This window comes from Petaurus breviceps, unplaced genomic scaffold (assembly GCF_028583685.1).
Source record: "Petaurus breviceps papuanus isolate PSGF00001 unplaced genomic scaffold, PetGlider_PUasm1.0 90919, whole genome shotgun sequence".
NCBI lineage: Eukaryota > Metazoa > Chordata > Mammalia > Diprotodontia > Petauridae > Petaurus > Petaurus breviceps.
This window is the reverse complement of record NW_027187378.1, coordinates 35,955,100-35,978,812: the sequence shown is the minus strand read 5'-3', so window position 1 is coordinate 35,978,812 and position 23,713 is coordinate 35,955,100. Positions and strand designations below refer to the sequence as shown.

The following is a 23,713-nucleotide window of genomic DNA, read 5'->3' as shown; positions in this document are numbered from 1 at the left end:
GCTGATCTGCTGGCAGCTCCTAATAGACAACACTCCATCTTTCCACAGGTGGCCCCCACCCCACTCTACCCTGTCCTGAACGCATTTCTTCCCTACTCTCTGAATCCCTACCTTCCTATTATAGCATCTCTGAGATTAGCTCTCCAACTCCTATTTCAATGAGTAGATTGGGTCAACCATTAGGTCTCCTCTCGGGATACTAGGGGTAACTCTGAGGGGGTCAGGGAAGGTTTTGTAATATTATCACTGTTTTGCTCCTCGTTGATTATTAATTAGTCAGACAATTAATTAACTTTTAGAAATAGATAGTATAGAAAGAACAGTTGGTGCAAAACCATTCCCCCAAAAGTCTAGGTCACATCCTCTCACAAGTGATAGAGCCCAGGGGAAAGTGGGTCCAAGCTTAGCTCATTGGGCAAAGGAGTTGGACGGAAGTGCTTCTCTCCCTTTGTGGAGTCCTCATGAAGTTCCCCGGAGGTGGCCAGATCTCTCTGCACACTTGTTGTGCCTTTGCAGAGTCCTGAGGCTGCCTGTATTCAGTGTATTTAGTTTGTCCTTAAATACCAGTGCTGATGTTGCTATCAGTCATTTTTCTGGGGATATTTCTGCCATGAGAAGTCGAAATATTCTGAGCTTTTGAAGGTTACAAGGTTTTTCTCTGGTTAAGGGAGAGAGGAGGAAATCAAGATTTTTTCACCCTTACCACCCTAAGCATTTCCCTACCCATTAGGTGGGTTTGCTATTGAAATTTCATCTTCCCAAATGGCCTGTGTTTTATCCAAAGTCTCACAGGCTGTGACTGATTCTCTACAACCAATCATTTGATATTTCCCAGGTAATTTCATCTGCTTTCATTTCATTTCTATTTAGTTTATACCTTTGTCTAAATCAATAGAGGTGTCTGGTGATTGTTTACCTCTTTTTAGATGATGGAATGATTCTATAAAGAGGCATTTTCACCTGAGAAGGGTATCAGGCATAGAATATCTGAGCAGCTTTGAGCTTGTTTTATCTGTATGTCCCATACAGGTCGAGAATGCAGATTAGGTTGGTCACAGACACAATGACCTTGCCCCGACCTAATTTCCTCCTTTGTTTACCCATTCACCTACACTTGAAAATGGACGAGACTCAAGAATTTGAAAACTGGAAGATCTTGAACCCCAGAAATGTTTAGAAATTGTTAGGCAAATAACCTTTACACGGATTACAGTACAGCCTTCAGAGGATTGTGTTCCCTCCCTATACTGTATTGAAAACTGGAAAGTGTATTAAATGCTTGCCATAAATTAATCTGAGCTTTTGGGCAGAGGGATCCAGGCCCCAGAATAGGGAGGGAACAAAGGAAAAAGTAAGCCTAAGGTTGACTGGGAGCACTCTGTTCCTTGTTCTAAAGAACTTGGCACTTGGGACTGAGAATCTCCTGCTGGGGAGGTGGGAGAGGTCTCTGGAGCCAAGACTCATAGGGCCCTAGGGCAAAGGTTTTCTTTACTTTTAAAAGAACCAGACAAAGCCTAGAAACTCTATGTAATCTGAAAGAACACCACAGCACTTGGCTTTCCTTTAAAGAAAGAACCAAAAATTTCAACTGAGCCAGAAACCCAACTATGCATCCCACTGAGCAGCACCCAGCAGAGATGACGTGTCCAGCTCATGAGTGTTTGGGAAAGCAGCGATCAGTGGAGTGGCATTTGGCAGAGATGATGTGTTTGACTGAGCCCTATCCAGTGGAGACTGTGAATCTTGAAGACCCAGTGGAAGCAGTAGAATGACATTACCAGCAGACAGCAGCAGCCCTGTGGAGGAGTGAAATGCCTCCCAGGTATGTGCTCTTACAACATTCTTTACTGATGACCAACAGCCCTCCACACATTTGTCCTGGCTCCAGGTGTTTCTTACACCTATGCCTCTACACGTGTCTTCTCTATGCATGTCTGCTCTTCCTACTGACATTGTCCATCCTGGAAAAGTGTATTGCCTCTGTTTTATGGGAGAAATGGCTTGTTCCTATGGAATGTTTTATTGTTATTTTTCTTACTGTACCAGTTCCTTAAATATCTTTGCTTTGTATTAATTGTGTCCTCTGACCATTAAAGGTCATTAGTGGGGGCTCATGAGTTAGAGTCTTAAGGGTGCCTTGCAGCCTTTGAATTCTGAAGTAGCCATTTTGGGTGGGAGGCGGGCTCCTGTGAGTTGAGGGCAACAATTGGGCATTACAGAGATAAAGCATCTAAAGTAGCAGCCAATTTAGAAGATGCTTGAAGATAGGTCTAGGGGCAGTGAATAGAGCACCAGTCCTGGAGTCAGAAGGACCTGAGTTCAAATCTGGCCTCATACACTTGACACACTTACTAGCCGTGTGACCCTGGGCAAGTCACTTAACCCCAATTGCCCTCCAAAAAAAAAAAAGATAGGTCTAGTTTCAAACAAAGAAGTATGAATATGAACATGCACCCAGAAACCAAACACTGAAAACTGTGTAAGATCTGTGAGGTACTCTCTGTTATCCTAGGATGAAAATCTTTATCCCACCAAGTAGGGAATTCTTCAGGCAGTTAGGTGGTATAGTAGATAGACTATTGGAGTCAGAAAGACCTGAGTTCAAATCCTGCCTCGGAAGTTTATCAGCTGTATGACCCTGGGCAAGTCCCTCAGACTCAGTTTCTTCACCTGTAAAATGGGGACAATAATGACATCTCCCTCCTGGAGTTGTGGCGAAGATAAAATGAGATAGCATATGTACAGTATTTTGCAAATCTTAAAGCAGGAAACAAATGCTGTTAGTCTCAGGCTGTGTCTTTTAGCCACTTGCTCAGATTCAGTTTGGTGCTGGCACTTAGCCTTTCTCTGGTCCCCAGGTCAGCAGCCAGTGTCTTCTTTAACCCACCTTGGCTCTGTGTGACCAAATACTGCCTTCTCTCTATCCCTGTGTTGTAACTTTCCAGTCAGTCATTACTTTTTCTCCACACCCACTGTGGGATCCTTCAGTTCACATGGGTCGTGGACCTTTTCTCCCCCTGATATATAGCTACTGCCCAAGAAATCTCTGCAGTGCTTAGAATACATTAAATGCATAATGACTCCTCCCTTTACTGTGCTTGCTGTTCAGTCATTTTTCAATCGTGTCCCACTCTTCATGACCCCATTTGAATTTTTCTTGGTAAAGATACTGGAATGGTTTGCATTTACTACTCCAGCTCATTTTTTACAGATGAGGAAACTGAGGCAAACAGGGTGAAGTGACTTGCCCAGGGTCACACAGCTAGTAAGTGTCTGAGGCCAGATTTGAATCCTGGAAGTTGAGTCTTCCTGATTACAGGCCAAGCACTATTATCTACTGTGCCACCTAGTTGCCCTTACCATGTTTAAAGACATCATTGTAGGGAGGTAATAGAGGAGATTAGGGTAATGAACCGGAGTGGGAGATAGATCCCTTGGCAAATTTTCCAGCCCAAGGCAGGTCCTCTCCCCAGCCCCAACTTTGGGTGTGGCCTGCAGAACCAGTCCGTACACCTTAGAGACCCATCTATTTATCCAACATTCATTCCCTGAGTGCCTGCACTCAGATGCATCTTTCCTGCACTGAAGTAGGTGAGAATTGGAAATATATGAAGCAGACAGGCCTCATCATCATTCTCCCCTTCTCAAAAGCATGAAAATATCACCCAGTTTCCTTTTGGGAAAAGAGGAATGCAATGGACCATGGCTAGATCATGGGGAACCTCAGGGAAGGGGCTAGAGGATAGAAATCCTTGAGATTTACAGAAGTGTGGAACAGCATTAAACATATTCTCATACACCTAGTAGTTATTTTTAAAACCCAAGTTCAAACGGAAAAGCTAATATAAGAACACTACAACTTGGGACATATCTTCCAGGCCTCCTGGAAGAACGTGTGTGATGCTGTTTGTCTTCTTCTAGGACAGCTACAACCAAAACATCCCGAGATGGTTTGTGACTCCCCTCCCAGCTCTCACGATACAGCTGATTTCCTAACTTCACAAGATCTCTACTGCCCAGCAGAGCCCTGTGAGGGAGCAAATAAATAAGTCAGGAGTTAGGACCCAGGGATACTTAGAGGACGTGACAGCTGCCTGGAAATCAATGAAATATGCTTTAAGATGCATCAGACTGATGGGAGATATGGTTTGAATTCCTCTTACCCATCTGTTCAGGTACAAGTGTTCCTCTTTTAACTGGGGATGATTGTACTTTCTATTCAAAATCCTTTCTAGAAAAGGAATTTATGGTTTGGGAAAAGGAAAAAGACTGCCCTCCTAAAACCGACAGACATCATGGTGTTCCCAGATTTTTTGACAGTCTTCCTCATCCTGGCTGTGAGCCCCTCAGGTAAGCACAACTTGTTCACTATAAAACCCAGGGTGGGATAGCAGAATGGTTTAAGAAGGAAGCAGGAGGCAACTTGGTAGGGGCTTGGAATGTATTTGCCAGGAAGTTTGAATGACAGCTGTTAAGTGTGGATCCTATTGCCAGTGTCATGGAACCTAAATGTTTCTAAGATGTCATCAGTTGTTCCAGAATTCTAAGAACTTCTGTGGTGCCCTGTGACATCTGGGATCATGGTATTCCTTTAAATTGGAGCTGATAATTTAATGGGATAGGATGTACTGGCAAAAAGTTGCTAAAAAGTCATTTTAAAAGATCTTTAAAGAATGTTAAAAATAATACATTTTCTTCAGTTAAACTTAACTTAAAAAGTTTTTAAAAGTTCCTAAAAGAGTTGGACATCCAAAAGCTGGCATGATATGTTGGGTGCAAAAACCTATTTACTGACTCTGACTGTTTCCATCTATGTAAGAACATGGAAGTAGGCATCTTGATCTATTTTTAGACCTGTGTAAACATCTGAAGCAGGTTTGGGTGCTGTTACATGTGTACACATACATTCATGTGTCTATAGATAAAGATGAAGTGATGCACCTGGAGTCAGGAAGAGCCGGGTTTAAATCCCTTCTCCTATTATTGTTATTACATCTATGTACACATATATTTATTGAAAGCAGAGGAACACTGGGGCAAAGAGTAAGGAATACACAGTAACAGAAAAGCGAGAAAGAAGGAAAAAGAGTAAAGAGAACAAAGAGAGGCCAATATGAACATTCTAACGTTGTGAGTTTTAAAATGAATTCACTTTTTCTATTGCTTCAAACATCATCAAATTTGGCAAACTTCTGTATTCATTTTGCTATATAATGGCCCTTCAAAATAAGAAAAGGCAGTGGATTTTAAGGTAAATTTGCTATTTGCATTTCTGATACAGTTTCACCTAAAATCCTAAGTGTTTATCTTTTTTGTAAAAAAAACAAAACAGATTCTTTCTTTTCTTTAAGGGAAAAAAATCGTTTCATAGCTAGCAATAGCAGAAAATACAAACATACTTTTTACCTCGATGCCTCTGTACAATAGGTGTTACATAAGAGAATTAGAAATGGTTCATAGGCACATTTTAGGGACGGGAGTCATTATTACTGATCTCAGCAGGCTAGGGAAATACCTTGATTATCTCTTTCCAGCATGAATTTTGTAAACCCTAAGGCACTATATAAATGTAATCCATTATGATGGAAGAAGGGACTGCCTTCTGGGGTTAGTCCCTGTATTCATTCAAATCAACAAACCATTGATGTTTGAGGGGGGCCATGTTGGATACAAAAATGAAAAATGGCATGGTCCCTGCCCCTCAGGTGCTTACAATTTAATAGGGGGTCTGAGACATATAAACATTATCTATTATATGAATTAGAATGAGAAAAAAACAAGAGGTAAGATCAGAGAGGCAGGAGAGAGCTGGAGAAGGAATGATCTCCTCTAGATAGGGGGACCAAGGGAAGATCTTCCAAATGAGATGGCATCTGAGGTAGTGTCTGACATTGTTACATACATGTAGTAACAAAAGTTTCAGAGCAATATAGAATTGTGGGCATAGTGATGCAAGGCCTGCAGACCCAGCTGTTGGGGAGACTGAGTCTGGTGGATCAACTGAGCTCAGGAGTTCAGAGCCACAGTAGGGCTAAAGCCAGTTAACCGGGTGATCTCACTTAAGTCTGTTGCCAAAATAGTGAGCCTCCAGGAGTGGAAGGCCACCTTCACTAAGGAGGGGTGAATTGATCCAAGTCAGAAAAATGAAATAGATCAAAGCTTCCATGTTGATCAGTATGGATTAGTCAATAGAGCCCATGATGGGCTGATGTCCTTCCAGCCTGAGTGAGATGAGGACACCCAAGTTCACACACACACACACACACACACACACACACACACACACACACACACAGTGTAGGAACCTAAATTGATTTAGCTCACCCAACCCTCTCCCATTTTACATGTAAAGAAACTGAGGAGGGGAGATAGCTAAAGATAGACAAAGCACTTGGGAGCTTTATTAAGAGCTTACTGTGTGTCAGTCCCTGTCTTCAGCTGGGGGACACAAAGAGCATGTAAATCAGTCAAGCTGCTCAAAGAGCTTATATTCTAACACATAAAAAGATGCTAGAAGGGGTGGGGGGAAGTGGTGTGGAGGACTGGACCCCAGCAAAATAAAGCGAAAACTCATCTATGGGAGGAAGGGATTCCCAGCTGGAGTCCAAGGTGAAAGAAGACTAGGTGAGAAGGTCAGGAGAAGGTGGAGGTGGAGGTCTGTCAGAGAAAGAATAGACTTCATAGATTTAAAGCCAGAAGAGACCTTGGAATTCATCCTTCACTTTACTAGAAAAAGAAACTGAGTCACAGTAAGGGAAAATGATTTACCCAGTGTCGATAGCTAGGCAGATTTCAAATCTAGCTCTTCCTGACTCCAAGGCCCAAGCTCTATCCACTACCACACCATGTGGCTTTAAAGTTCCTAAGGTTACCAGAATCAAAACTGAAAGAAAAACTAGCCATAACCATCTCATCAGTCAGAAGCAGCTGGCTGCTAGGGGAAAACGGCAGCCAAGCTGGTCGAATCCCTGCTGGATAGCAAGAATAGAGGGGGTTCTGTTAGCCAGCACTGGCATGCCCCTCAGGACCCACTCTGCCCCACAGCATACTGCTTCTTGAGGCTGTGTGCTCAATAGTTCCCTGATTCTGATTCTGCTGAGAGAAAAACTTGGCAGCTTCGCCGGCCCTTCAGAGCCCTGGTGTGTCCTGCTGGAGGGAGCAGGTGCTTTTAGTCCAAGGGCTTTCTCAGACTCTAACCTCCCTAGAGGGAGAAGAGAGCTCGCTTCCTGAGGAAGGAGAGCTGCCTACCTGGGTGTTTGCCAGGCTGGGCCCTAAAGGAATTAGCCAACAGGTAAAAATGAAGCTCGGATATAGGGCAGATTAGGAGAAGGAAGGAGAGCTTAGTGTATAGGGAATGGAGACAAGAAGGGATATCCCCGGTTTATCAAGAGATGGTTCATTGTTTTAATTCATAGCTAAACATTATACTTTTCTGAAGCATTGGACTGTCCGGAGTAAAGACAGACTTAAGACTGTTTTCTTGGTGGTGACTGCTGTACTTCTTTTTTTTTTTTTGTCTTTTTGGAGAGAAATTGGGGTTAAGTAACTTGCCCAAGGTTACACGGCTAGTTTTTTTTTTTGTGTGAGTGTTAAGTGTCTGAGTCTGGAACCGAGTTTACTCGGGTCCTCCTGACTCTGGGGCCAGTGCTTTACTCACTGTGCCACCTAGCCACCCCAGACTGCTGTACTTCTAACTGTACTCTTAGGTCCCTCACTGTTCAATGCCTCTGGGTACCATAACGATTCCTTGGCTTCTATCCATAGGGTACCATCCCCATGGTGCCCTCTCCCAGGGCCCATCTTCCCTCCAATCCTGGTAGGGGCAACATCCAGGCTCTATAAGGGATGGTCAGTTGCCTCTCCCAGTTGTACCTGAATTGTCATTTCTGCCCTGCCCAGCTCCCCACTACATTCAACTGATTTTTCCCCAGGTATAAGAATTCCTAGTTATGACTCTGGCATGGGGAAACATGGCAGTGTAATGTTAATGGAATAGGAAGATCTTCCATATCCATTAATAGGACTATGTGACCATGTGTCCCCTTTTCCCTTGGAACAGGAGCCGTATTCCCAGGTCTAAAGGTACACAGGTATTTCAATCACAGCTGTGATACATCCTGAGTCACAAAGAGCCCATTGGGGGAGGAACTTGCCTAAGGAGGAGCTCACTTAGAGGGAGGCTTGCTTATGGGGAGGCTTGTTTGTAGGAAAGTTTTCACACCCTTTGGTACTAACCTAATTAGGCACTGAGCCAGGAGGGTTGTGATGCCTTCTGGTTCTGAGCCTATTCGTTGAAAGTGTATATATATTCTGAGGTGAGATTTTGCTTTGAGGGCTTGTTCACGAAAATTACCTTTTGATTCCCTGGATAGGACTCTGAGTTTGTTAAGAGCCCCAACTACTCAGATGTTGGTGCTCTCTGGGTCTGATGGTATATGTAGGAGGGTTATATTATTTTGTTTAGACAGTTGGAGCCCTATCTGTTGGATTCTTTCTTGAATACTCACTTCTTTCTACTTATCTATACTTCTCTGTTAATTAAAGTAAAACCCTAAACCCTTTAAAGGTGTCTTTTCTTTAGAAAAGCAGATCAAAGAACCTGTTCTAGCAGGCTATCCTGGGTGTGCTTGGGTGCTTCCTAATACAGACAGGGAGATCATAGGGAGAAATTGAGGCAAAGGGATTACCATGGTGATTATACTCTCTGAATCAAAAATGAAGGAAAATGGTTTGACAGCTTTGACTAAAGTTTCCTCCAATCAATCAAGCATTTTATTAAGCATCTACTAACTATGCACCAGGCATTGGGAATCTCTAATGCCTCTTCATGGTGTAGAGCAGACCCTGGGTTCTCAAAGGCTATACCAGTAAGGCACAAGTTCTGGTAGATTCTACCAAGCTGTAAAAGCTCCAAGTACATTCCCAGACACAGATTACCTTTCTATCATCTGAGGACTACTCTACCTAAATTCAGAGAGGTTCATTCCCAGAATGTTAGCTACCAGTTGATGTCTTTTATCATGAGTCTCTCAAATCATACAACCCTAAGATAATAATTTCCAAATTATAGAGATACCTCCTTTTAAAAAAATTACTTAAAATATTTTAAATTATTAGTCCCCCCAAAAAAACTTTTAGAAAAATAAAAATTTATAATTAAATGTAATCATTAAAAATTTAAATGATTACTGTAATCATTCTTTAGTTATTTCCATTTTTAAAAAGTGATAGGGTTTTTAAAAACCACCTTATTGTAGCATTCTTACCAAAATGAAGGACATTGAGAAATATAATACAAATTATGGGGCTTTTAACTTCTGCACAAAGATTGGTTGACTTCAAGTTTACACATTTCATATTCCAATAGAGCAATCAGTATGACACAAGTCACTTGTGTCATGAGCCTACACCTACTGACAAGTGGTGTGGCAGATCACGTCTGCGTTAAGATTCAACTTGTGCCAGTTCACACTTGATCCCACACTTATTTGCACATATCTTAACTAAATGTGTGATAAACATGTATGATTGCTGTCTAAATAAAAACACAGATTAGCTCATGTGTGGGATGGATAGATATCTCATCTGGGATCCCACCCACCCTTCTCCAAAGGAAACTATGATTGCCATATCTGTGGGAAGAAGGAGGAGAGCTGGGGCTATGCACTAGCTTCTTCATTCACCTACCTTCAAAAAGGTGTATTGGATTAGACTTATACCTATCCACCATCCCTCAAATATTGATGGTCTAGGGGTACAATACTTTGGGGCACTACATTTTCCCTGATCATCATCAAAGAAGAAGGCATTATCTAACTTACTATCACCACCAAGCCTTCCATAAGGTTACATAAAGGACCATCACAAATGGCTAGTAAACATCTTTACTAGCCTCTTTATCAAAGTAAGCAGTATATAGAAAAATTGGTAAGGTTATATGGATTCAAATAGCCCAAGGATACGAAAGAGTAAATGGACTCTTTGGGAGCAAGATAAGATCTCAACTCAAGCCAGGGAAGGAATCCATCTTAGATTTCTCCATTGGGGAGCATTTTTTTTAATCAGTTTCAGGGTTTAAGCACAAGAAGTCCAAAAACAATTGGGGGGCTGGTTTCTTATATGTCCATAACTCTGTTAGCTATTCAAAACAGTTTTCTCACAACCACCTCCCTCAAAGTCCTCTGACAATCTGAAAAAGTTCCATCTCTTTCATTCAGGTGTGGTTTAGTATTCTCTTAGCCATTCAAGAGTTACATAGCCTTACACATTCAGAGTGTACCACCCAACCTGTGTGGGCAGAGGTCTTACATAATCACTGCCTTGCACCCAACTCTCCATATTAGATAACTCTCCATATTAGACTTGCTTCTGTTGACTTGATTATACTTTGTTTAATTGAAAAGGGTAGATGTACTTATATAGGACATCTTTCCTAGTGGTAGAAAAGATACTCCCACCAGAAAATGTAGAGTTGGTCTCTGTGGAACAAAAGGTGAGTGTCAATTAGGAGCAGCTAGGTGGTGCAGTGAATAGAGTGCCAAGCCTGGAATCAGGAAGACCTGAGTTCAAATCAGCCTTCAGACATTTACTAGCTGTATGACCCTGGGCAAGTCACATTGTCTTAGTTTCTTCATCTCTAAAATGGGGGTAATAATAACATCTAACTCCCAGGGTTGCTATGAGACAATCATTGTAAAGCATTTAGCACAGTACCTGCACATAGTAAGCTCTGTATGAATATTAGCTATTTTTATTATCTGGTCTTGGAATACCTAGCCTTATGATTAAGGTAGCATTGCATAGCAGAATGAACATAGGACTTGGGATCAAGTCTAAGAAGACTGGTCACTGAGCCATGCACTCAGTGGACCTCAAAGGTAAAGACCAATTCTACTCTAGATTTCTTCTTCCTCTTTTCTGAGTATATGGGAACTCTGAAAACTCCCTTGGACTCCCCAAGGTAGGGAGAGGATTTTTTCTCCTTTCCTACCCCTGACAACTTATGGTAAATACTCAAATATGGCAATAAGCACATGTGCTACCTAGCTAAGCTTGAGCCCTGGTTACCTCCTCTGTTTTATATTTCTTTCCCTGAGCATAAGTGACCAAATAGTGATCCTGAGATGGATATTTATATGAGAAGCCAGACACCCCTGAGTCCTTCAGTTCCTGAATCCCAACTAGTAGAGGGAGTTTTTTTGGAACTGTACCCTTCTAGGGGAAGATGATTACTCCTAGGAGTATGAGTCCAAGCTATGCCCTGGCCTGCCAGAAGACATAGACCTTGAGAGAAATGTTCAAACCATACAGAGCTGAGGTGAAGGGGAAATGACTTCAGCAGTTCCGTAAAATGTTTCATAGTTTGATATTTTAAATATTGATCTTTTGAGAGAATATGATGAGACTTGGGGATCATTGTATGATGTTTTAAGTCTTTGTCAATGTGTACTTTTTAGTCTTCTGTGTTTTAAATATTTCTTTTTCTATTTCCTTTTGGGGGAGAACATAGCTATTAGACAAATCTAAGCTTTAACCAATTTTCCTTTGGGCTCCAAAGTAGGGAGGGAAAGAGACAGAGGGTGAGGGAAAAGAGCCTGACCCTTCCCTTTCAGAATTCAGGCTCCTCCAGGACTAGAACAAGTCTGCATGAGCTAGAACTTGAGTTGGAGGTTCCTTAGTGGGAGAAGGCAGGTACCCTGTAGTTCCCTGAGCCCAGCACTGGTCTAGTGTTACATGAAGTTTATCTAAGATTTAATTCCCGCCCTTCTATAATCCTTACAGAGCTGACAATCTGGTAGCCTTTTATGGTTCACTAGGGGACTAGCTTTGGAGTCGGAGGACCTGGATTCAAATTCCACCTTTGATGCTTACTACCTGTGTGTAAATCACTTGGGTAAATCACTTAACTTTCTTGGATTTATATCCTCTCTTCAACTACAGAGGTAATATACTATGCCTTTGGGGTCAGTATCACCTAAAACTGAACTATCCTCCATGATCCTGAACTCTGAAATTTTCCTCTTAATTATAACATCTTCTCCTTCCTTCTCTCCCTCTGTCTTATTTCTCCCAAATCTCTTCTTCACCTTCACTGCAATCTCCAGGTAAACTATGCCATTCTTTGTCTCAATTCTTACCTAGCCCTTAGTCACTAAATGGGCATTGACTCAGACAAACTGAGACCTGAGAAAGATCTTAATTTAGAAAGGTCAAGATCACCCCCTATAACCTCAGCCTTTGCCAGTAGTCTTGGCTTTTGTCTTCCACTGGACTCTGTTGATTTTGGAGGACAGCCTTTGCATGGCTCCTCTGTCTTACTTAAATCTAAGTCAAGTCAAGACATCACCCTCATGATGTCATTTGTCCTCTTCGAGAATGAAGGATGAGCAGCAGCGATCTCTAAGCCCTCCATTCTTCTTTGTCCTTTCAGTCCATCACCCTGCTCTGGTCTTACTTTCCTCCCTTCACAGTTCAGACACTGTAGTTGACCAGCCCAAGTATAACCTCTCCTTATTATTGCTTGTGCCTTTCTAAACCCAAATTCTGTATTGACACAACTATTTTACTCTCTCCAATGCTACTTGGTGCTGCAGAATCCTACAGGGTAAATGCATTTATCCATATATCCTGTGTCCACCACAAATTTATATTATTTTATCTCAATTGGGGCCTGCACTGATACACAATGATTCTTTCATTCTTCCCACAATAACTATCATATTCCCCATAGCAACTTTTTGAAATCTTCTCTCTCTCCCTCTTAGAAAAAGTCCTGAACCTTTGGCTTTACTAGGAGAACGGGTCATTTGACATGGATTCCCTCTTCTCCACACCTCAAAACTTTGAGCCTTCCCCCAGTCTCCTCCTTTGCTCTAGTTTCTTACAAAATGGCAGCCTGAGTCAGTGGAAAGAACACTGGCTGGGGAGTCAGCATAACTGAATTCAAACTTTACCTCATGCTTACTCTCTCTATCAGCTTGGGCTTCGTTTAAAGTCCGTTAAGGTCATTTAAGACATTTTCTTAACCTATAAAACGAAGAGGTTGGCCTCTAAGCCTCCTTCCAGATCTCTGATCCTTCTCCTTGGCACTTGTAGCCTTAATACCGTATCCGATGCTTCTTCCAAGAGCTCACCCCTTTGATTATTCTCTTCTCTCTCTAATCTTTTATTTCTTCTTATCCACTGGCTCCTTCCTGGTTGTCTACACACATGCCCATGTCTCCCTAGGCCTTAAGAAACCTTTGCATAGATGACTAACTTCAATAGACTTATCTCTTCTTAGCAATGCAAGGATCCAAGTCAACTTCAAAGGATTCATGATGGAAAATTCTGTCCACGTCCAGAAAAAAAGAACTATGGAATCTGAATGCAGATTGAAGCATATTATTTGCTCTCTCTCTCTTTTTATTTGTTTCTTCTTTCTCGTGGTTTCTCCCATTGGTTCTAATTCTTCTTTACAACATGACTAATGTGAAAATAGGTTCAATATGAATGCATACGTAGAGCCTAAATCAAATCACATGCTGTCTTGGAGTGGTGGGAGAGGAGAGAGGGGGAGAAAATTTGGAACTCAAAATCTTATGGAAGTGAATGTTGAAAACTAAATATTTTTTTAAAGCCTTTGCTTAAAGATGCCATCCCCCAATGCTGTTGTCCTACATCTCTTTTCTTTTTTATAATCAAAATCCTAAGGGAAAAAACAAAACACTTTCACCATTGCTTTTACTTCTTTTCCTCCCACTCATTTCTCGGCTCTTACAATCTAGCCTCTGGTCCCACTGCTCAAATGGAACTCTCTTTGTCAAGATTAACAGACCTCTCGGCTGCCAAGTCCAATGGCCTTCTCTCAGACCTCATCCTTCTGGATCGCTAAGCAATGTTGTCGTTATTCTCTGCACTTTTCTGGGCCTCTTTGACACTGTCCTGCCCTACTCCTGTTCTGCTCATCTGACTGCTCCCCCTTAGGATTCTTTACTAGATCGCCCTTCTTCTCCCTCCCATTAAGTGTGGGGGTCCCTCAAGGCTCTCCTAGGCCTGCTTCCCTTTTTCTCTACAGTCTCTCTTGGTGGGTTCATCAACTCCCACAGGCTTAATGATCATTTCTAAGTTAATAATAAAAAAATAATAATAGCTAACATTTATATAGCACTTATTATATGCTAGGCATTGTACTAAGTGTTTTAAAATTGTTATCTCACTGGTTCCACACCATAACCCTAGGAGGTAGGTAGGTGTTATTATTATTCCCATTTTACAGATGAGGAAACTGAAGTTAAGTGATTTGCCCAATATCACACAGCTAGTAAATGTCTGAAGCCAGATTTGCACTCAGGTTTTCCTAACACAAGTCCCACCTATGTGTCCAGTCCTAATCTCTCTCTGAAACTCTAGTCTTGTATTACCTTTTGGATATCTCTACTTGGCTGTTTCCTTAGCATGTCCAAAATGGCATGTTTCTCCCACAAACCACCCTTCTTCAAACTTCTTTGTTTCCGTTGATGGCACCACCAGCTTTGTAACTTTGAAGTTGTCCTCAGCTTTTCCTTCTACCTTATGGAATCAGTGGTTAAGTCTTATAAATTCTACCTGCACAACATCATCTTAAATGCGATCTAGACCTAGCTATTAGTATGAATAATAATTACGTTTATAATAATAATATAATATTTAATAGAATAGATCACTATCTCTTACATCTGTCTCTTTTTCTATTCACACGGTCTTTCTCTTTGCTCAGGCCTTATCATAATAGCCCCCTAAGCAATCTTCCTCCTTCTAGTCTCTTTCCTCTCCATTTCAAACTCCACATAGCTACCAAATTATTCTTAAGGGTCTTAACATGCTATTCCTCTATACAAATATCTTCAGTGGTTTCCTATTGTTTCTAGAATAAACTATATGTTGGCATTTTAAAACTTTCACAATTTGGCTCCCATGGGGAGGCTAAATGGTGCAGTGAATAGAGCACCAGCCCTGGAGTCAGGAGGACCTGGGTTCAAATCCGGCCTCAGACACTTAACACAAAAACTAGCCATGTGACCTTGGGCAAGTCACTTAACCCCAATTGCCCTCCAAAAAAAAAAGGCAAAAAAAATTTGGCTTCCACTTACCTTTCCAGACATTTCCTATTATTTCCCCTTCACATACTTTCCATTCCAGTCAAATTGTCCTGCTAACTATTGCCGATCCATAATTCTCCATTTCCTATCTCTAGTCCTTTACATAGACTGTTTCCTTCCTGACTTCCACCTCTAAGAGTCCTTAGCTTCCTTCAAGGCACAGCTTAGGGACCTCCTTCTTACAAACTCTTTCTTGATCCCCCAACTGTTAGTACTCACCCCCTCCTCAAATCATCTTGTATTGATCTGCTTATATATACATTTTATATACCACCACCCCAGTCCTAAAGTAGAATGTAAACCCTTTGAGGCTGGGGATTATTTCTTTTTTGTTTCTGTATCCACAGATGCTTTAAAAATGTTTGTTGCATTGTTATGAATTAAATATTCAGGGATGGGGAATTATCTAATTTGTCTGAAACACGGAGTATATGGGAGAAGAATAGTATGAGATGAAGCTCAAAGGGTGAGAAAGGCCTTGAATGCTAGAAAAAGAAATGGAAATTTTACTTGATAGGTGATAAGATGCTGCTGAAGATTTCGGAGCATGCTGGTGATACTAGGTGTCTAGGGGTAATAGCCCTATGGACCTCCCTCCCCCTGCTTGCATGCCAGAGCTAGGACAAGACTGCCTCCTTCCTACTCCCTGGCACTGGGATGGGCCTCCTAGAGTCTTCTGAGCAGGAGTTTGGCACTGCTGACCTGTACCAGGTGCTGGCCTTGCAGTCTGCCCAGGCTATATCTGGGACAGTTCCAAGTCTTAGGAAAAGTCTATTCTGTCCTGAGTGACAAGAAGAAATGGGTTGTGTGTATCATCATAAAAGGAATTATGGATAAAGAATCTCATGTACTCCACCAGGACAATGACTGGTTGTCCTATTGGACGCTGCTCTTTAAAAAGGTCATCTTAGAAAAGAAGTACACAGGTTCTAAAAGTTGACTGATATTAAACACAACTTATATGGATTTCAAGAGAGATACAGATCAAATCAAGGAATCTGCTTTGTATGTGAATGGATGGCTAAAGACAGAATAATGGACACCATTCAACAGGTCATCAATTCTGGGGAAGTTCTACCTTGCAAAGAAGAGATTCTTAATACTGTGTGTGTGTGTGTGTGTGAGGAGAGAGAGACTGATGGACCCCTTTGGCAATCTGATGAAACCTATGAACCCCGTCTCTGAATCTTGTTTTTAAATGCACAAAATAAAACACACAGGATCACAAAGAAAATCAAATATATTAAAATACAGTTATTATATTTTTTTAAAGTTCATGGGCTCCCTATTAAAATTTTTTACTCTAAAGCCTCTCTCAAAGAGTCAAAGCAAAAGACAAGGAGAAATACAAGGGTTCAATAAGAAGCCAAAGAAATAAAAAGGGAGTTAAGTCAGCCTTGATAGAGGCCCAGATGACTCAAAATCACTCATTCAAAGCTCACAGAAGGATTAAGGAAAAAGAAATGGGTGATTTTTTTTTCTGACTTAGATGGAAGCAAAGTATTGTAACTCTTCAAAAAAAATAGAGAAAAAAAACCCGCAGCTCTCAAGAAAAGCAAGAAATAATAGAATATGGTAGATGGTTGTTCTTTCCATTTAATTGATACTGATTGACCTGGTACACATCTGGATAAAAGAGGTAAAACCTTTTTAGGAAGAGGAAAGTGGTCTCATCTGGCCCAAAAGAGACTAGATCAATGACTGATTAGTGAATAAATTATTTAGAAATTGCTACAGACCATCTTCTGAATAAATTATTCAAAAATAACTCCAGGGAGTTATCTATTGTTTCTATGAAATCTCCCTACTGGAAGGAAGGATTTGGTTTTCAGAGAATATATATTTCCATGAGTCTTGCACAAAGGGAACTCTACTGGAATTATTTGGACTTCTTGGTCCAGTTGCCTTCAGGGTGCTGTTCCAGCATTCAGGGAAGACTAGAAACTTCCACAAGAACTCACTTGACAGGTAATAATACTATTAATTAGGAAACTACCCACACTAGTGAAAGGAAATGAAATTCTCAAAGCAATTAGTGAACAGCTTGGGTCTAAGAACTTCATTTAGTTTGTTTTTATTTATTTATAGCAAACAAGATTTTCTTTTTCTTTTTTGCTCTTTAGCTGGTTTTATATTTTGCACTATTTGGTGTTTGCAAGTATTTCGAGGATTTTTACAGAAAGTCAAATCAAAATATATTAATAAATAGTAAAATATTCCACTGCAAAAAAAGAAAAACAAGAAACAAAATAAATGAAAAGAAGCAAGACACCATAAGGAGTACTGAGAAATGTATTATTTATGTTTGATCCATCCCTACATCATTGCCCTGATGTACAACATTTATTAAACATCTACAACATGCCAAGCACTGTGCTAAGTGCTGCAGGGACAAAGGCAAAAGACAGTGCCTGCTCTCAAGGAGTTCAGTCTTGTGTCCTCAGCTCAGAGATAAGACAGGTGGCATTGCTTCTAATTCCTGGGAGAACTTTTATGGGAGACCTGAAATTGACAGGAACCATAATGCAAGTGATACACACCTTGGTGTGGCCCCGATAACCTCTTTTCCTGAGTTCTGAGATAAGATATTTCTAGAAGTAGAACAAAATAACCCAGTTTCCCCTAATTGTCTCTCTGAGTCTAACAGAATGAAATTCTTAAAATTAACCAGAACTCTGTCCCACAACATCCAGATTAGAAGGAAAGGATGCCCAAGTACTCCCACAGCATGGCAGGAAGGAAAACATTGAAGCCTTTACTACTTGTATAGAATTAGAAAAGAAAGAGATTTGGACAAATCAATTAATGTGGAATTACAGTCTTTAAAGATTTATTAATCAGGAATCTGTTTATTAAGAAGCTTCATCAAGCCTGGCATACACACACACACAGAGACATCTGCACAAACACATACATTCATACTTGTACAATTAGGTTACCACACTTATAGAAGGAACCCAAACCTTGATGAGTCACAGAGAGGGTTAGCACTCAGCAGTTCATGCTTTGTATATGTGGAAATTCTCAAAAAACAAATAAAACAAAAACACAGAATCTCCTGAAAAACATTTCTATTAAGTTTATTTTTATATTAAATATAATAAATATATAATAAAATAATGTAAGCAATAAATATAGCAATATTATATTTATTATCATTATATTATTAACATGGAGCATATGGGAGAGGAGTAGTATGAGATGGAGTTTATATCTTATGATTATATCATTAATCCCTCAGAGTTCAAAAATCCTCTAGTGTGACGTGGTCTTTAGAGACTCTTATTGTCTTGGGGGAGGCAGCTAGAAGGCATTATGAATAGAGTACCTGAACTGGAGTCAGGAAGACCAGAGTTTGAATCCTGCCTTAGACACATATAAGCTGTGTGATTCAGAATAAATCACTTAATCTCTCTGACTAATAATAAAATATAGCACTTTAAGGTTTACAGAGTACTTTGAAAATATTATCTCATTTGATCCTCACAACAACTGTGAGAGATAGGTACTATTACTAGCCCCATCTTATAGATGAAAAAACTGAAGCAGACAGAGATTAAATAACTTGCCCATGGTCACATAGCTAGTAAGTGTCTGAAGCTGGATTTGAACTCAGGTCTTCCTTACTCCAGATACACGGATCTATCCGCTAAGCCATTGGCTGCTTCTGAGTCTGTTTCCTCAGCTATAAAAAGAAGATAACAATAGCCCCTATTTCACAAGGTTATAAGGATCACATGAAATATATGTGTATGCATATATATACACACACACATATGTACACATATCATATATATGTATATATGCATATGTATGTGTGTATAACAGCTATGTAGAGCATTGGATAGAGTTCAAATATGACCTTCACTCCAATCTATTTTCAATTCAGTTGCCAAGAGAATTTTCCTAAAGAGCAGGCCTTACCACTGGGGCAGTTAGGTGGCACAGTGGATAGAGTGCCATGGCTAGAGTCAGGAAAACTCATCTTCCTAAATCCAAATCTGACCTCAGATAAACATTTACTAGCTGTGCGACCCTTGGCAAATCACTTAACCCTGTTTGCCTCTGTTTCCTCATCTGTAAAATGAACTGGAGAAGAAAATGGTGAACCACTCTAGTATCTCTGCCAAGAAAACCCCCAAAACGAGGTCATGAAGAGTTGGACGCAACTGTTAACAACTCAACACCAACAAATCCATATGTACACACAATGTATATTTAAAGTACAATTTAAAGTTGGCTATGATTATTTGATGTTACTAGGTGGTTAGCGGGGTATGAGTTGCTAGATTGTGAGTCCTTGAGAGCAGGCACTGTCTTTTTTTTGCCTTTCTCTTTCTCCCCAGAGATTAGCATAGTACGTGGCACATAGTAAGTAAGTACTTAATGCATGTTTATTAACTGACTTCTGTATTTCCAAAATTCAAAACTGGGTCTTTTGATTTGTATGGCCACTATACCTTAGAAAAGGGGGTCTTAACTTTTGTCCCATGGTCTATGGATATATTTTGAGGTGTCTGTAGACTTAAATTGGCAGGGGATGGATTACATTTTTATTTTCATTAATTTATACCTGAAATTCAGCATTTTCTTCAATTAATTAAAAACATTACTCTGAGAAGGCCTCACTAGACTGCCAAAGGGGTCTATGACATAAAAAAAAAAATTGAGAACAGGGCCCTGCCTTAGTAGATTATAATTGTGAGTGACTTTAGCTGGAAAAGTTCATCACCTGGAAGTTATCCTTCTGCTGATGAGCCTGTAGGGCCTGGTCTTCAGATGACAGACACACCCACCAGAAAAGGGCCTCTACCTGAAGCCTTTCTAGCTGAGGAGCAATCACCGAAGCTTGAACTCAGCCTTTGAGAGGTCAGTCACCTCCACACAGTAAGGTAGCATCAGAGGAAGTTTGGTTCACTATGTAATTATTAATATGTCATTTTTTAACTCTTGCCCACCATATTCTTTTTCCTTGTATAAGCTTTGAAAGCTAAACTCGGTATCGTTCTTTATTAATTCTGAATTTTTCTTTGTTCTTATAGCCTCTCTAGGGTTCAGTTCCATAGCAGAAACTGAAGATGCCCTCCTGAGGAACTTATTCCAAGGGTACCAGAAATGGGTTCGCCCTGTATTGAATGCCAATGATACCATAAAAGTATATTTTGGATTAAAAATATCTCAGCTAGTTGATGTGGTAAGTAACTGGGAATCCCCAAAATAGATTCATTAACCTGGTTGTTTGACTAAGATCTAAAAATAAATTGTGAGTGAAAGGCTCACTGGAATTCTTGAAATCAAAAAAGTGAGAAGCCTTGTGGAAGTAAAATTGAGATGGGTGACCATGGTGAAGAACTGTTGTTTGGGCGTGAAAGATGTCATTGGAGATTACCCAATGGGCATGTAATGAACAGAGCCCTATATTTGGACTCTGAGGACCCGGGTTCAAACCTTGGCTCTGTCCTTCACTACTTGTGTGACTGTGGCCAAGTCACGTAAGTTCTCTGTACCTACTCAGCTATGAAATGTGATATTTACTCATGGTCCCTTCCAGCTCTAAATATATAACTTAGGGCAAAATTCCCTGAAGGAATTGAAGAAGGAGGCAGGGAATGGAGGGGAGTAACTAAGTACTAGAATTGACCTGACCTGGGATAACTGCTATTCTTTCCAGTGTGTCATTAATTCTGCTGTGTTCAGTTCAAATCCCATCACAACACAGCCTTTCCCCCCCGGTTGTGCTAGGGATGAGTCCAAAATGAAGGGCAAAGAAAACTAGGGAAAGCAACATTTTTATTTTTCCTGTTTTAGGGCAGAAGATACACAGAAGATACATATACACATGACTTGCTGTCATGAGGGCCCCAACTTGGCTAGAGTTATTGTTCTAGAAAATAAGTTACTAATACACTCCCAAGCTCTATTAACTCATCTTCAAAAAAACTCTTAATTAAGACACTCATCTCACTCAATGAACACATTAACCTATATCTTTGCTTTTCTCTATAAATATGAGGACCATATTTTCTGAACTCCAAACTGGGATGCAAGGTCTAACAAAGGAAATTTCTTTTGCAAAACCTTGTTTAAAGCACACTTCCTTTCCTTGAAATTAGTGTTAATTCTGGGATGTATATTCATTATGAATGTCTATAATAAATGCTTATAGAATTTGGTAATCTGTCACACACTAAATCTTCACCTCTGTTGTAGTGATAATTCTAGGAAAATTGATGATCCTTAATTTCCCAAATGCTTAAAGTCCCCTTAGTTTCCCCAAATCCCATGTTTATCCTTTTACCATCCTGCATGAGTATCTCCTAACTGACTGCCTACTGGTTTAAGGCCACCATATTTCTTTACCTCAAAGTCCTGAATTACTGAATCTCAGAACTGGAAGGAACCTTAAACATCATAAAGTACAATCTTTATGTAAGCAAAAATCTGCTCCATGACTTCCCTGACAAGAGGTCATTCATCTTTGACTTGAAGACCTCTATCAAGGAAGGACGGATTAAGACCCATTCTACTTTTGGACAGATCTCACTGACAAAATTTTTCCTTTTTGTTGTTGTTCAGTTGTTTTGATCATGTTCAATTGACCCCATTTGGGGTTTTCTTGGCACAGATACTAGACTATTTTACCAGTTCCTTCTCTAGCTCATTTTACAGATGAGGAAACTGAGGTAAACAGGATTAAGAGACTTACCCAGGGTCACATACACCAGATTTGAACTCAAGTCTTCCTGGCCAGGTACTCTATCCACTGTACCACTTAGCTACCCCTTATGTTGAGCCTAAATTCATCTCTTTGCCTAAATCTTCCATATGTTGGCCCCAGTGCTGCCTTCTGGAGCGAAGTAAAACAAGTCTAATAAATCTGAAAACTCTTTAGTTACTTGAAGACAGTTATCATGTCTTCCCCTTTAGGTATTTTACTCTCTAGACTAAACAACCCTTCCTTCAATTAATCCATGTATAACACAGTGTCCAAGCCCCTTAAAATCTTGGTTGCCCTCCTCTGGAATGCTCTGTTCTTCTTAATGCTTGCAAACACATGCTTCCCCTTTCCTCCATCCATCATACTTTTTTTTTTAAAGAATTGGGGTTAAGTAACTTGCTCAAGGTTACATGGCCAGGTGTTTCTGGGTGGGTGCTAAGTGTCTGAGCCTGGATTCGATCCCCAGGTCATCCCAACACTGGGGCCAGTGCTTTTACTCTCTGTGCTACCTGGCCGCCCCCATCATACTTCTTAAGTCAACCAAGTAACTACCTCCTACCCAGTACCAGTAAAGTATCTTCCTGGATATCAGCTTCAGGGGAATACTGACAGAGGTAACTTCCCTGTAAAAGAGTTGTTTGGTCTAGTAATCACTGGTCCAGTTCAGTGAGTAATGGACTTTTCTGCACTGTCTCAAACTTAAGCACCTTAGCAGCTGGCAAATTACTGAGGATGAATGAAATGATTATTTCTGTGGAGTTCTCTAGACCATTCCAAAGATGCATTTAAGTAGAGGGTGGTCTTAGACAAATAATGAACTCATGAAATGTTCTTTGTTTCAATTGACATGTTCTTTTCCTTCTCATTTCCCTAGGATGAAAAGAATCAGCTGATGACCACCAATGTGTGGCTTAAACAGGTAACCTAAAAATGAAAAGGTAACAAATATAGAAAGTCAATCCCAAAGAAGAATTTATAAATACTGTTTTTTTTAATAAAGGAAGGAAGAAATACTAATAAGGAGCCTTGAGGCTGTCTGATTTAAGTACTTGCCCCGATCTTCAAATCTAAACACTCTCTCATTTCAGTATAACTCAATGAGCATTTATTAAGTGCTTAGTATGTATTAGGGGAGGGAGGAGATATTCAATGTTTAGACAGGACACAGTCCTACCTTTATGGAACTTATAAATATAAACACAACACAGACAACAACAATATAAACATTACCTGATAAATGCATTATGCAGGTATAAAACAAAGGTTATTACTAGATAGGGAAGGAATCAGGAAAACTTCCTATACGAAGTGGCATTGGAAATAGGTTTTAAAGGATGGGTAGGACTTCAACCAGAGAAGAGGTGACATAGCATCTCACAGCTAGGACGGGAAGTAGTCAGGATTTAAATACAGTTGAGGCTCCCAGAAAAGCATAGGACTATGCTCTTATATTTGAAGTTCAATTCAATTTCATGTTTTACCCAATAGTGAATGCATAGTTAGGGGCAGAGTCTAGACCTGTGATTTTCCAGTTCATAGGGAACTAGTGTGAAAACTCCCTCTTCCAATGCAAGGTAGCAGCTTCTTTATGAGTTATAAATCATCTTAGACTTCATATGTCTAATGGGTATCATATTTCTTGATTTCTCAATGGGTGGAGAAGGGGGTAGAGGGGAGGAGAGAAGTTGGAACTGAAAATAAAAAAATTTTAAAAGAGAAAAAAATAAGTTACATATAGTCTTAGAGATTATATGTATCCCTCCAGATCATTGTGAAGTTAAGTGGCTTGCCAAGGATTACACAAATATGTGTCAGAAGCAGAATTGGACTCAAGACTTCCTGGCTAAAATTAACATGTTACTTTAAAATTAAAAAA

General features: G+C 40.3%; 1 protein-coding gene across 1 annotated transcript in view; it reads left to right on the top strand.

Annotated features, from left to right (window-relative positions):
• The first annotated feature begins 3,843 nt into the window (after positions 1-3,843).
• The window catches only part of CHRNB3 (cholinergic receptor nicotinic beta 3 subunit), a 43,170-nt gene continuing 23,300 nt past the window's right edge, over positions 3,844-23,713 (top strand). Inside the window, exons 1-3 of the mRNA XM_069075387.1 lie at positions 3,844-4,350; positions 20,162-20,313; positions 22,712-22,756. Of these exons, the coding sequence (XP_068931488.1) occupies positions 4,296-4,350; positions 20,162-20,313; positions 22,712-22,756 (252 nt within the window). The 5' untranslated portion in view covers positions 3,844-4,295. The remainder of the gene's footprint in view (positions 4,351-20,161; positions 20,314-22,711; positions 22,757-23,713) is intronic.